General features: G+C 34.9%; 1 protein-coding gene across 1 annotated transcript in view; it reads right to left on the reverse strand.

Moving 5' to 3' along the window:
• Nucleotides 1-16,060, reverse strand: part of TNKS (tankyrase) — a 175,289-nt gene that overhangs the window by 53,820 nt on the left and 105,409 nt on the right. Inside the window, exons 6-11 of the mRNA XM_007519959.3 lie at nt 14,303-14,397; nt 12,666-12,732; nt 11,784-11,970; nt 5,858-5,979; nt 3,488-3,579; nt 3,317-3,395 (exon numbers count right to left, since the gene is read on the reverse strand). Coding sequence (XP_007520021.2) covers nt 3,317-3,395; nt 3,488-3,579; nt 5,858-5,979; nt 11,784-11,970; nt 12,666-12,732; nt 14,303-14,397 — 642 coding nt within the window. The remainder of the gene's footprint in view (nt 1-3,316; nt 3,396-3,487; nt 3,580-5,857; nt 5,980-11,783; nt 11,971-12,665; nt 12,733-14,302; nt 14,398-16,060) is intronic.

Genomic DNA, 16,060 nt, shown 5'->3' on the forward strand with positions numbered 1-16,060 from the left:
TGGCACTATGTATTTACAAAGTGGTTTTGTCATTAAATGGAAACCATTAATTCTACAGAAAGACAACACCAAGTAAACTCTGGAGCCCAACATTAATTAAATTGTTTTTTAATAAAACAACAGTAAGGTTAACAATTTGCCCTGGAATCAGGGAATAAGTGAATGAGAAGAAAGGAAATTGCTATTGGCTTATAAATCTAATTCAATATGATTTTCCCTCTTTAAAGTGTCTGGTTGAGTACCTGTCTATTTAGTTGTATGGCAGTGTAAAATCTATAGAGGACATATTAGTCAAGAAGTAATTTACATCATTGGCAAGGTATTTAATGAGATGTTATTGATGAGAATGTATTATGGACATGAATTAAAAAAATAAATAAAAACCCTTGAGGACCACAGGTCTAGAGTTATGCTGACTGTGTTAGGTTATAAAATAATGCCATCTGCCATTAGGCTTTATGAAATAAAATGTTTTGTGGGAGACAACAAATTGAATAGTATTATTCATAATTTAAGAGCACTGTAAATGTCGTATTTTCAAAAGTAGGCAAATGATAAAAAAAAAAGTACCCTTAAGTGTAGTAGACAGAAAGCCTACTTAGCTTCATACTTCTTGTCTGACAGTGCAACAAGACATTATTTATATAACAATGCAGTAGTACTTACTACAAAATACGTAATAAATCTACACTACTCGAATCCATCGTTTCCTAGCACATTTGAATTATTATTATTATTACTTTCTTTTAGCACCAGCTAGGTTGGGGAGATAGGATAATGGTCATAGAAAAGACGTTCAGGCTCTGAGTCTGAGTTCCCAGGTTCAATTCCTAGCACCACCATAAGCCAGAGCTGAGTAGTGCTCTAGTGGGGATATATATGATTTACTTAAGAAAAAAAGTTGTCCTTTTATAGAAAGGTTATCTAAAATTTTAAATCATGTAACTATGTATTAAAAATAACTAGTATTTTAATATCACTTGGCTCAATTAAAATTGTGTTTAAATATAAAAAAATAGGATATAGTAATTGAGTGTTTGATTTTAAGTTTGTTTCTAATTGCTGGCTCCAGTTGATATATTAGCCAACAATATTTCACAGAGAAATGCAGAGCCAATCAAGAAAAGTGTACTGTTAAGAGAGAAGAAGTATACTGTCAAGAGAGCTCACTTGATAGTGGGTCTGGTGTATTGTGTTTATGACTCAAGTTCAAGCCCAGCCACAACCCACACTGGCGTAAGTTTTTGTACTGTGGTATCTTTCCTTCTTTCAGTCTATCTCTATGTGAAAAAGCTTGAAGTAGTGAATTTTTGGCAATAACAAAAATGTCTATTAAATTATAATGCTTTTTTCTTTATTGGGAAATTAATGTTTTATATTTGACAGTAAATACAATAGTTTGTACATGCATAACATTTCCCAATTTTCCATATAACAATGTAACCCCTAGGCCCTCTGTCATCCTTTCTGGACCTGTATAATGCTTATTTTTAATGTAATTTAAGAATTATTTTATTTTAATTATAATTTTGCTAGTGAAGTTGCTTCTTTCCTGATGTTCTTGCATCTATGAAAGTATTATATTAAAATGCTTTTAATAGATTTAATAAGCATTTAAATACAAATCAAGAATGACTCTTAACAGATTAAAAAAATTCTGTTTTCAAGTTCTAAGATAATGTAGATATGACAACTCAGTTATATGTATCACTTTTCAGCAAAAAATTAAATAAATAAAATCACAAAACAGTGAACAGTTTCCAAAAATTTATTCCCAGAGGTATTATACACTTTCTAAAAGTTCTTTAAAGCATGCAGCTATGGGGGCCGGGTGGTGGCACACCCGGTTGAGTGCACATTACAATGTGCAAGGACCTGGGTTCTAGCTCCTGGTCCCCATCTTCAGGGAGAAAGCTTTGTGAGTGGTGAAGCAGTGCTGCAGATGTCTATCTCTCTCCCTCTCTATTATCTCCTTCCCTCCTGATTTCTGGCTGTCTCTATTCAATAAATAAGCAAAGATAATAAGAAAAATAAAAACCAAATACAGCTATGTTCTTATTCATTAAAGAACTGCAACTTTTATAGCCAAGGATTTGATTATGCTTATTTTCTTTTAAAGAACCACAGTAAGTACCTCCCTAATACTACCTTTCCACTTTTCCAAGCTTTGGGTCCATGATTGCTCAACAATTTGTTTGGCTTTGTATGTTAACTCTCTTTTCAGTCACCAGGTTCCAGGTGTCATCAGGATGCCGGCCAGACTTCCCTGGATTGAAGACACCACCAATGTGTCCTGGAGCTCAGCTTCCCCAGAGACCCATCCTACTAGGGAAAGAGAGAGGCAGACTGGGAGTATGGACCGACCAGTCAACGCCCATGTTCAGCGAGGAAGCAATTACAGAAGCCAGACCTTCTACCTTCTGCAACCCTCAATGACCCTGTGTCCATGCTCCCAGAGGGATAGAGAATGGGAAAGCTGTCGGGGGAGGGGGTGGGATATGGAGATTGGGCGGTGGGAAAATAAATAAATAAATAAATAAATAAATAAAAATAAAGAACCACAGTATGACTCAGATTGGCTGATACACAGTATAATAATAAAGGTATCAACATCCATTTTTTAAGGTCTATATTCTAGACTTTGATTTCTTCATTCTGACACAAAGTACTATCTTAATAAATTAAATATTAACTTTTTCCTTGCACCAAATGACTTCACTTGTATGCTCCATAGATTGCTCCTTGCTTTAGGTAATACTGCTTTAAATTTTGAGGATTTAAAAATCTGTAATTTCAAATCACCTGTGAAAAAGTTTGTTTTCTTTCTGCCACAAACAATTTATAGAATTTCAAATAATGCTAGTGAAAACAATTGTCAAAAATTTCCCACTTCCTTAGTGTCATTAGTATCATTACCAGTTTGGGAGACTACATATCTTCTATAAAATAAGCATTATTTCAACTATGATTTGCATGAATTACTTTCTGACAAATCATCACTGATGTCTATTGTAAGCAACATGATAAATTCTAGTAGTAATATAAAGTTGAGATATATTTCAAGCAGTAAGACTTGCTAGATTTTTACTGATTCACAGAAAATGACAGTATAGTGCCATGACACAGATAACTTTTAATTTTTAACAAGATCTAGGTCATTATTAAAAGAGATCAATTCAAATGCATGCTAAATTATTAAAAGACATCAATTCAAATGCATGCTAACAACCTTTTATAAAATTAAATCCTTCAAGGAATACTGGAAGCAGACTACAGAATGCTAAGACTGTCACTTTATTTCAGGTGTGAGTCTTACCTTTGCTCCATGTTTATGCAGAACTTCCATGACATCATTGTGAGCTCTTTCTGCTGCTACATGTAGAGGAGTCATGAAACTACAGAGAGGAGAAAAGGAAAAGGTAATTTCCTAAGTTTCACTGTAATTCTCTTTTAAGCACTGAGCAACTCTTTCTGTAATTACACTTACTCTTTATTTTTTTCATTAACATTTGCTCCTTTTCTAAGTAATAATTCTGTCACTTGTTTTCTTTTGGGATGCAAGGAGGCCACAGCACAGTGCTGTAAAGTAAGCAAAACTAAGTTAGAAAAGTAGATTTCTATTTAAAAGCAGATTTCTAAATTAAATAGATGTGTTAGCTAGTATACTTATCTCAAAAAAAAGAGAAGATACCAATATGTTGTTCACTTTATTTATTATTTTTTATAAGAGCACTGCTCACCTCTGGCTGATAGTAGTCTGAGGAATTGAACTTGGAACCTCAGAGCGGCAGGCAAAACGTTTTTTGCATAACCATTATGCTATCTCCCTTGCCTATCAATATGTTTTATATTTTGGAGATGAAGATTCCTTCTAAATAAGCCAGACATATAAAGCATAAATAAACCCTTAAGCCAAGATGAAATTATGCTTTTAAATGTTAAGAGAGACTTAATTTCTTTTCCTTTTGCCAATAAATACTTATAGAGCGTATGTTTATTTCAAAGTATCCAAAGCTATAGGTACTGGTAAGTTACTCAGTCCTTCATTAAGCTATCTTCCACACAAGTATTCTTTCCACTTAAGGTGAATGTTCCATATATTTAGTTAATAGGCAAGAAAGCCATAATATGTAAAGGAGCTCCAAGGGAGAACCACTCTCACAAATTGTATGTTTTACCCTAGTATTAATAAAATTATATATTCAACTTCAGTCTAAATACATCGTTGCATTAAAACTTGAAAATAGACAACTACTTACCAATAAATGAAATAAAATAAACACTCCAAACAAACGGATTAGCTTTATTCTAGAGCCCTAAATACCTCCTGGTACAAAGATGAACAGTCTGAGTGTATCTGAAGTCCAGTTCGAAAGCCATATATTTAAATGTACATAGAACTGGCCCATTTCAGTTTGGTGACTTTCATTTACTTAGTTTTAAAATGTATTTCATTTGATTTATTTTAATTATACAATGATTCTTTTTTTAAATATTTATTTCCTTTTTGTTGCTCGTTGTTTTTATTGTTGTTGTAGTTATTATTGTTGATGTCATCATTGTTGGATAGGACAGAGAGAAATGGAGAGAGGAGGGGAAGACAGAGATGGGGAGAGAAAAACAGATACCTGCAGACCTGCTTCACCACCTGTGAAGTGACTCCCCTGCAGGTGGGGAGTGGGGCTCAAACCTGGATCCTTATGCCAGTCCTTGTGCTTGGTGCCACATGCCATGTGTGCTTAACCAGCTGTGCTACCGCCTGACTCCGGATAGAAAGATATAGAAGGAGAGATCAGAGCACTGTTAAACTCTGGTTTATGGTAGTGCTGGGTGATTGAACCTGGGACTCTGTAATCTCAGGCTTGAAAATCTTTTTGCATAACAATTATGCTATCTCCCCCTGGCCAGATTACCCTTTCAATGCTGTTCTCAGCAGGTATTAACTTGAATTTTGTCTTTTTGTGCCAAAATTAAATGAGAATGTTAACTGAAGCAGATACACAGGTTTGTGATAGAGAAATCTCCTATGTTTAAATTCTAACTCACAAGAATTTTAACAAGCCCTCTATCTGAGGTTTAATGTGGTCAATGAAAAGGACAATAAACTGGTCTCTCTGAAAGTACATTAGAAGAAACAATAGGGAGTCGGGCTGTAGCGCAGGTGGCGCAAAGCACAAGGATCGGCATAACGATCCCGGTTCGAACCCCGGCTCCCCACCTGCAGGGGAGTCGCTTCACAGGCGGTGAAGCAGGTCTGCAGGTGTCTATCTTTCTCTCCTCCTCTCTGTCTTCCCCTCCTCTCTCCATTTCTCTCTGTCCTATCCAACAAAGACAACAACAATAAAACAATAAGGGCAACAAAAGGGAATAAATAAAATAAAATAATTAAAAAAAAGAAGAAGAAACAATATACAGTTAAAAACAACTTGTACAAACTGAAAAAAAAATCATAATTTTACCATTTTTTTACAATGAATATAATAATTCTTTGGATACAATTGCTAAAAAGGATGATGCAAGCTATCTTTGGAAATACTTCAATCTTCTAAAAAAAAAAAAGCTTATACAGTATTTATCTAGCAGTAACATGAAAAATATTCTATATTGAAAACCATTTCTTGTATTTTATGAAAACATTATCCACAAAAGAAGACTGGCTGAGCAAATGTTTTTTTCTCTCATCCATGAAAGCAATAATTCCAGAACTAAATTTAAAAATCAATGCAACTAATATTAAAATGTAAATTCCTGGCACTTCAGGTATGAAAATTACTTTAGGGTTTTTAAAATGAAAATGATATAATGTGTTTATACTGTTATTCCAGACTCGGGAAATGGATTAACTATAAAATCTTACCAGTGCAGTTTCATGAGACTGTGGTTGTTTAAAATTAATGATTTCCAAAGCAAGAGTTTTTTTAACTTTGGCTAGGTCTGCTTCTCTGGCTGCTTGTAGTAAAGAATGACCTTTAAATTCATCTGTTAATGAAAAGAAAATTGTTGAAATAAAAGATTTTAAAGCCATAAGTCATTAGCAGTACTATAAAATAAACATTAATTTAGCACTTTCCTCTATCTTAGCAATACAAAAACATGACATGGTAATAGTATAGAGAAGGATACAGGTTACCAAAATATTTTGTAATAAGCATGCTCTGATTCATAGTCTTAGGAGTTCACAAAACCACCAGTACAAAAAGGGAAGACAAAAAAGAAAAAAGCAGAAGCCAGCAGGTGGCTCAGCACATTTAGGAGTTTGAGCTCCAGGCTATACTGGAATGCCTATAGTGGGAAAATTTCAGAGTTGGTGAAGCAGTGCTGTGGTGTCTCTCCTATCTCTCCACTGTATTTCTCTGTGTCTCACCATCTGTCTAAAAGAAAAAAGAAAGAGGCCACTGGGAACAACAGTCATTCAACCATCAAGCTCCAGTGATAATGGTGGTGGTGAACACGCAAGCACGCACACTGCACATAGTAGTTCCAGAGATGGTTCAGTTGGTGAATTGCAGGGCCTGCAATGCCTGTGAATCCCAGCTCAATTCAATTACCATAGATTCATGAGTGGCAGTCTGGCTCCTCTCTTTCCCTCTCCTCTCTCTCAAATCTATGTCAGTTGAAGTAAATTAAATGTTAAAAAAATATAGCAAATTTGAAAGCAAGAAATCTAAATGTCCACCAAAAGGAAACCTTTTAAATAACTTGTAAATACTTGTATACTGGAATACTTTATAGGTCTTAAACAATCAAACAAATAATCTAGATCTATAGATACTAACATGAATGTACATATTATTAAAAGAAAATTCAAGTGGAAAAAGAGGAAACATACAATTAAATAATTTTTTGAATTGTTACTCTATCTGCTACTATTATTACCATCACGACTATTATATTAGTAGATTAAAAAAAAATAATCATCCAAAACAGTGACTATATCTTGGTACAAAGGAAGCAGGAATTATTGAATGAGGGGGGTACAGAGTTTGAAAATTTTACAAATGAATTAATATTTTAATATTAAATTTTTGTAAGATTGTTTAAAGAAGGAATTTCTAAATTATTTGCATACATAAAATCTGAACTACTTTTGAAATAATGTAGTATAATACTTTATTTTACATATTTAGTTTGTATTTTGATATGACTAATTACTAACAAGAACCTAAAAACTATTCCAAAAAGATGCTATGATGTGTTGCCTAACAAATTATGTAACAAGTCAGCCCTTCTCATGCTCAAGCTGTTATATCTGTTTATTAGTGAATTCTTTCTCTTTTCCTTTCAATTCTCTTCTCTACCCCCTCTCCTGCCAGTCTCACTCCCCAAACTATCTCAAAAGACTAGTGAGAGAACCATACGTAACATGTACATATAAAAATGATTTACTAATTACTACTCATGGTTCTAAGTCTCAGTTTTGAGATAAGCCTTTGTCATGCTACCTTTCTGAATTAGAATTCCTCCTCATGAAGCTCAATGCATTTGTAGTTAGTTTTACATCACAGGGCACAGTACGTATCATTCCATTGCCACGACAGCCCCATAATCTACGATGGCACTTTGCATTTAGTAGGTTTCAGTAAGTATTTGTTTCATTAATGACTAGTATTTTTAAACTATGTTACCATAGGTTCAGGGAAAAACTTTCATATAGCCTCCAGTTTGGTATTTAGTATAACCATATGGCAAGAGTCACATGAGTGGGAGAAAGAATAAATGTATTTCTAACAAGGATAAATTAAGGTAACTGTCCAGTTATATAGCCTGTTTTGTGCTGGTCGATAATCTAGCAAATGTTATATGGTATAGTTGAAAATTAAGTTTAAATATCTTCTTTAATAAGATGAAAATTACTAGGAACTCTTCTTTCCATTGTCCTTAATTAGAATTGAAAAATGAGCTAACTTAAAATTTTAAGAATACTGGCAAGTTACTGTGTTTTAATACTCATAAATAATAAGAGAAATTATGTATAGATAAATTTAATTAAATGAATTTAATTTTAATATGAGAAAATGTCTACAAGTAGTTTACTAATTTTTATAAGAATCTTAGCTATATCTAATTTGTGGGGAATATATTAAATAAGGTCAACTGCTATGACTAAAAGGGGAAGAAACTGATTTATCTTTATTTACCTCAGCAGTCTGGTGATTCTGTCTGGTATTGACTTAAAAAGGAAAAAGTATTAACAAAACATAGGAAAAGTATTTGGATGGTTGATGTTTAAATAGTTGCTCAAATTATAAATTTTAAGTTTCATTAAAAAAATAACAACTCAGAAGATTCACTAAGTCCAGAAAGTAGAATACTTTGGTGGTTTATACATAATTTTGATAACAAGGTATGTTTAACCTCTTCAAATTTCAAATGTGGTGGGAACAGACATTTCAAACACTTTAATTTGATTTTGAATAGTACTATTAATACACTCTAGAACTTCACAATGCATAATGCCTGAACACATGATAGGCAGCATCTTAAACTTTTATTATACACTGAATTCAGGGTTAAAGTCTTTTGTATGGAGTTTAAGTTAAAACACTGAATGTTTCTGACAGTGGCTAATATCTTTTACATAAAATTCTGTATTATTTAACATTTCTTAGTAAGATCTCATTTCTTAGAGTCTTAAAAAGAGTTTTTCTGCTAAGTTACTCAATAGGTATCTATTAAATAGATTATTGAGTTGGAGTGAAGTCTGGTTGTTTATTCTTGTTAGAAATAAATGGCTCTAGACCTTGAATAGGTCCCTCCCCCCATTATCACTGGTCATCTCTATCAGGAACATAATGGACCCCATTGGGGGTCCCCACAGGACCTTGCCCTTGTGGATCAACAATGCTAGACAATGTTCCATCTTCTGAAGGGGGGCTTCATAACATACTCTATCTACCACCTGAAGAAGATGGGTCCTGAAATTGGTGCAACTCGGAATGTTCCTACTGATGACCACAGAATCCAAGTCTGGACCTATAGAGATGTAGAGGTTACATAGGCTTCTATGCTGAATATGGTCCTCAGATCAAATCGATGGAGTTTACAGTGTTGGTATGCATGAGACCCCTTCTGTTTCATTTGGTTTAAATCCCCCCTGCTTAACACTATTCTATTTACATAACCACTTCATTCTATTTATATAACCGCTGTTAACAAGCACCTCCCTCCAGGGCATTGGTTCAATCCCCACTGTTTCATGATATGTTTTTGCTCCACCCCCCCTCCTTGTCACACCCTGATCCTCTCCTTGTCACACTCTGATTGTCACCAGTCACTTTTCTCTCCACCCTCTCTATGTCACACCCTGTTTCCACCCTACTTGGCAAGTATATATAAAGACAGCATTGTGAGTTTTAGAGTACTTTACCTTGAGTTTAGCTTAGCTCGACTTAGATTGTGCTGAGTCCTGCATGAATAAAGAGATACTGCCTACAGCTCAACTATGAGTCCCTGGTCGTCTGTTACCCGCCCGTGAAGCCAGCCCGGAGAAAACAACCTAACCCGTCGAAAACGACATTACAGTAAACATATTTATATAGTTTTCCCATATTTGGGAGCTACTCTCTTCCCTGATCGAGATTTCTATCCCTTTTCCCAGCCATCTCCCCAGACAATAACCTGGATAACCTGCATATCAGATGTCAGGCTCAGGCAAAAACTAATAAAGTCATGGGCCCTTTGGAATATACCTAAAATAGACTTACTAGCTATTTCCAAAACGGAGACCCCAAATCTTCATTTGCAATATTCCAGCCTTTAGGTTGATGACTAGTCAACAATTTGTATGGGTTTATATGTTAACTCTTTTTCAGCCACCAGGTTCCAGAGGCTACCATGATGCCAACTGGAGTTCCCTGGGCAGATGACACCACCAATGTGTCCTGGAGCTCTGCTTCCTCAGAGCCCTGCCCCACTAGAGAAAGAGAGAGATAGCCTGGGAGTATGGATCGACCTGTCAATGCCCATATTCAGCGGGGAAGCAATTACAGAAGCCAGACCTTCCACCTTCTGCACCTCAAGGTGACCCTGGGTCCATACTCCCACGGGATTAAAGAATAGGAAAGCTATCAGGGGAGAGGATGGGATATGGAGAGCTGGTGGTGGGAATTGTACCCCTCTTATCCTATGATATTGTCAGTGTTTCCATTTTCTAAATAAATTAATTAAAAAAAAGAGAAAGAAATGGCTCATTGCATAAACTGAACAAAAAAAAAAACTAGCTTGAAATTAGTTTAACCTAAATGATGCTAGCATCCACTGGCTTATACCTTTTTCTTAAATTAGTATTAAGATTTATTCTCAGATATTAAAATTCAGTTAATCTGATTCTTAGAACCCTAGACATAAGAGAGAATACTAGCAACAGAATTAGTTAAAAATTAGGTGAGTAACAAGTAGTTTAATAATCAGTATCATTTATGATTAATCAATTCTGATACGTTTCATATCAATGTATGATATTAATAGGGCTAACATTAGGATAAATTGGATGCAGTATATGAGAACTCTTTATATTATCTTCATAACTATTCTATACATATAAAACAAAAAATCATTTTAAAACAAATATAAGACTAAATAGGTAATATCAGTATCTGAGAAGATCATTTCCAGAAAAATAATGAAAAACTTGTATTTGAATTTGGGAAAGACTGCAGTTAGGTTATGAGTACACATAAGAAATAAAAATGTGGGGTCTCAGCAGGGGCACATCTGGTTTAACGGGCACATTATCATGCACAAGGACCTAGCTTCAAGACCTTGGTCCCCACCTGTGGATGGCTAGGGGTGTGTGTGTGGGGCTTCCATGCAGGTGTCTCTTTCTCTCCCCCTCTTTACCTCCTCTCTCCTCTTAATCTCTAGCAAATAAAAAAAAGGGGGGGAGGGAAAAATGTTCCCCAGAACTGGTTGATTCATCATGCAGACACCAAAACCCATTTGATAACCCTGGTGACAGAGAGGAGGAGGAGGAGGAGGAAGAGGTAGAAGAGGAAGAGGAAGAAGAATAGGAAGAAGAACAGGAAGAGGAAGAAGAGGAAGAAGAAGAAGAAGAAGAGGAGGAAGGGAGGAAGGGAGGAAGGGAGGAAGGGAGGAAGGGAGGAAGGGAGGCAGGCAGGCAGGCAGACATGATTATGCAGGGCTTGGAAAGTAGTGAGTACTTAATGCTAGATACCATCTATTATCAGTAACATAAGAATACAAACTTTGAGTTCAGAGATTGCTTTAGGACTTTAGGACTGCTTTGTTTCCAGTGCCTAGTACACATAAAACATTTAATGAATGGTTACTGACTGACTAATCCTCATCAGTAATTTAAAAAAAAAAAAAAAAGTCAGGGCCAGGAAGTGGTGCAACTGGTAAAGCACACATATTATATAATGTGCAAGGGCCTGGGTTCAAGCTCCCACCTGCAGTGAAGAAGATTCAAAACCAGTAAAAGAGTGCTGCAAGTGTCTCTCCTATCTCTCCATCTTCCCCATACCCCTCAATTTCTGGCTCTACACAATAAATAAATAAATAAATAAATAAATAAATAAATAAATTTAAAGTCTTAACAAAACAGATACATTATAATTATACTAGAAGAAAAAAATAAAAACATCAAGTGTGATTCCTACAGAATTTATAAAAACCATTATTAGAAAGGAGGATTAATACCTAGTTTGTGTGAAAGCCTACAAGAATAGCAACTAAACTGGACAAACTACCAAGCTTAATACTAAACAAAAAAAGACATCTTTGTTTACAACAGGTAATATTGAAAGTAGGATAAAAATACATACATGTCAGTCTCTCCCGGAGTTCAGGAGTGGGAGCCATATCCACAGCACTTTTACCATGGCAATTGACTAACGTAGGATCAGCACCATGGCTAAGTAATAAAGAACAGACTTCTACACGATTCTTGGAAGCAGCTTCATGGAGTGGAGTAAACTGCCAGAGATCCATAGCATTAACACAAGCTCCATGCTGAATTGAAAGAAAAAACATTTTAGGGCAGTAATCATTTTTCTGGGTCAAAAGAACTCAGAAGACATTTCTTTCAGTGAATTTGTCATGATCCTTTGAAATATCAATGTTTTAAAGCATTTCAATTCAGCTTTTAAAACAGCTTAAAGTAAGTCCAATACATATGTATTTAAAAAAAGATTTTATCTATTTATTAATCAAAAAGAAAGGAGAGGAGAGACAAAGAACCAGATATCACTCTGGTACATGTGCTGCTGGCTGAATTCAGGACCTCATGGTTGAGAGTCCATTGCCTTATCTACTATGCCCCCTCCCAGGACACCATATGTATTTTTAACTAAGGAAATAGTAACAGCATTTACAACCACTTCATTTTCTTAAAAATATTACTGGTGGGGCTAGGTGGTGGGGCATCTGGTTGAGTGCATATGTTACCATCTACAAGGATAAGGGTTGAACATCCCAGTTCCCATCTGCTAGGGGGAAGCTTCACAACTGGTGATGCATTGCTTCAAGTGTCTCTGTCTCTCTCCTCCTCTATCTCCCCTTCCCTCTCAATTTCTGTCCTATCAAATTAAAAAAATAGCAATAAATTAATTAAAAACATATATACCAATAAAAGGTAAAATAATATGAAAAACTTTGATAATTTAAAAATAAATCAAATGATATTTAGTACCTTTTATATTTCTTACCTTTAATAAAAGTTCTGTGACTTCATAATGTCCATAAGAGCATGCATTATGAAGAGGTACAAGTCCACTAAAAAGAAGAAATCAAATTAAAACACTTAAATTTCAAATAACTTAGCCATCTGTCCAAGAACTCTAAGAACAAATGTCTAATACATTCTATCAAAAATATTTTAGGATATAAAAGAATAAAAAGTATCACTTATATTTAACCTTTTATATTTATCTCACTACTGTGTATAGAATCCTTAATGATGAAAAAGCAACTGGAAAATATTGCTCAAAGAAATAATGCATTTTTTCCTATATTAAATACTTATAGGAAGTAAATGTTAAACTCTACCAGTGGCACACTTGGTTAGGCATACACATTACCATGCACAAAGTCCATGGTTTGAGGGCCTAGCCCCCACCTGCAGGGTGAAGCTTAACTAGTCTTGAACCTGTTTGTATTTGTTCTTACTTTCTTTCTCTCTCTCTCTCCCTCCCTCCCCACTCAATTTCGCTGTCCTATCAAATAAATAAAGAAAAGAAATGTTAACCAATAGTGAGCTGAAATGCTCTCACCATTTTATTTTGCCTTCATAGTAATTTCCAGCCTAACTATTTTTTGTACTATCACATAAAGTAGTATTTATAAAAGAGTCAAAGACCCCCTTTTTAATGTACTCCTCTTGATGACTCACCTATTATATATCCATCTGTTTTCTGACATGCACGAGGAAACAGATGTACAAGAGCATCAAGTACTTTGCCCCTGTACTACTAGGACATCATGCACATATGGCACAAAACTTGCCACAGGCAAGAAAGAACAACAGAACACTGTTTTTTAAAAGAGTAGATTTGAAAAGAATGACTGATAGGTAGATAACTGTCTCAAGCACTGGGTTCTTCAATTCTACATTTCCTGACATGGAGAGGGACAAAATCAAAGAAACTCTTTTATAGGGTTTCTCTTCCCTTACGTGCCAGTTATAAGAGCGTATCAATCTAATTGACCTTGATAATAGACTCGATTATTTTTCAGATATTAAGACAGAATAAAAATAAACTGTTGTTCGATTACATAGGATAACAGACCTAATTTACACACCCCTGGAGACTAGATAACACAATGGTTCAATCATTTCATCTACTTATATATATTATTATTAAATATACATAACTGTTCTTGATTCCCACTCAGCCACATCCAACATCAATCTTTTAAGATGTTTTGGTTTTCTTAGTTTATTATCTGAGAGTTCACCAGGAGCAAATATACTTTTGATCTCTATTTCTTAGTATAAAATGATCCTCTCATACCAAATGAATGTGATAGCTATGCTGCTAGGCTATCAGAATGCACAACTTGATTTATCTTTCTGAAACAAAATTTAAAAGTTGAAAAGTAATTAGAATTGCAATAAATTTTATTTTTAGTCAATTAAACTAATTTAGGAAATTATATTGAAAAGTATCTTTAATAGAAAATAAGGTAAAATCAAAGTTAAGAATAGTCTTATAATATTCCACAAGATGTTAAGAAATGGATTATATGACTTTGTCCAGAGCTCAAAAACTATAGTATATGAGATACTGAAAGCAAAGCATAGTACATGACTAAAACCACAGATGAAATAGACTGATACACCCACCCTTTGTCTTTTGCATGAACATCAGCACCATGCTGAAGAAGAAGCTGAACTATTCGAACCCTGTTGTAGCCCGCTGCTAGATGTAATGGAGTAGACTAGAATAAAAAAAAAGGGGGGGAAAGGTAATCCCTTTATTACATAATTATTGCTTTGACATTCAATACACATTTACTTAAGCATAATAAATATTTACATACACAGACAAAAATACTAAGATGGAGAAGTTCACATTTCATAACTGAGTAAGAGACAATACATAGACTTATGGGAATAACTTCTGTGACATCCACCTATTGCTCCTTGTTTTGAAGGCTGTCAGAAATAAAATCATAGCTTATCTACTTTACATTATTTCTTCCCAACGTGAACTGTTCTTACTGTTCTGATAAGACATGCCATTACTCACAGCACACACATTAATACTCATACTACTCAAAATTAAAACCATTCTTCCTCATTCTACTTAAGTCCTAGCCACATTTCAAGTCCTAACTTTCTCTTATTTTCTCTTCTTCTTCTTCTTTTTTTTAATCTTTATTTATTGGATAGAGACAGTCAGAAGTTGGGGTGGGTGGGTAAAGGAAGATAGCAAGGGAGAAAGAGAGACACCTGCAATACTGCTTCTCCACTCACAAAGCTTTCCCCCTGCAGGTTGGGACCAGGGGCTCAAACCCTGGTCCTTGCACATCTGTAACATGTGTGCTGAACCAGGTGTGCCACAGCTGGCCCCTCAAGTCCTAACTTTCAAAACCCAATTCTACCATAAAGCTTAAAGAACTAGATTTCAATTTTGTCTCAATAGGAAAGGCTAAAAGCATTCCCTTTAATAGAAATGGCTCGAGAAAATTTATTGGGGACAAAAAGGACAATAGACTGGATTTATTCCGTACAGCTACTAGAAGAGGGTCAAAGTTGATTTCCTACACAGGATGCAGTGTAATGTGCCAAGATAGCATTTAATCCTTCTGTTTTATGTGTCACAGTATAAATAAGGGGAAAATATAATTCCTTCTCAACTACTTTCTGCCACATTTTAATTTGAACCATGTTATTAAAAGGTCCTCTGCTCAAGTTTAACATAGTAATTATAAGAATCAAACTTTTCCCTTCTTAAAATCAGAAATAACATTAATTAAAAACTTCTTTCCAACCACAACAATTTCCCCACCTTTATTCATTTATTCTTTTTAAAAATATTTATTTATTCATTTATTCCCTTTTGTGGCCCCTGTTGTTTTTTAATTGTTGTAGTTATTATTGTTATTGATGTTGTTGTTGTTGTTGGATAGGACAGAGAGAAATGAAGAAAGAAGGGGAAGACAGAGAGGGGGAGAGAAAGATAGACACCTGCAGACCTGCTTCACCGCTTGTGAAGCGACTCCCCTGCAGGTGGGGAGCCGGGGCTCAAACTGGGACCCATAAGCCAGTCCTTGCACTTTGCACCACGTGTGCTTAACCTGCTGTGCTACCACCCAACTCCCTGCTCATTTACTCTAAGTTTAAATACTATAACAGCTTTTCACACAGAGTCTAATATCCTTTAGTGTACTCCCATTTTCCCTGTCTTCTATTTAGAACTTGGGATTTAATAAAATTTTCAATTGATTTTCTTCACATACTCCAAATGTCAAGTGATAAAATAATTACTATTGATAAATGTTGTATTATCTTACTGCTTCTATGGTACTCTGTACATTTTAATATATCCTGTCAGTTTCTAAGTTTAAGAAATATTTTTGAGTAGTAAAGGTCAGTAAT

This window comes from Erinaceus europaeus, chromosome 2 (genome assembly GCF_950295315.1).
Source record: "Erinaceus europaeus chromosome 2, mEriEur2.1, whole genome shotgun sequence".
Classification (NCBI taxonomy): domain Eukaryota; kingdom Metazoa; phylum Chordata; class Mammalia; order Eulipotyphla; family Erinaceidae; genus Erinaceus; species Erinaceus europaeus.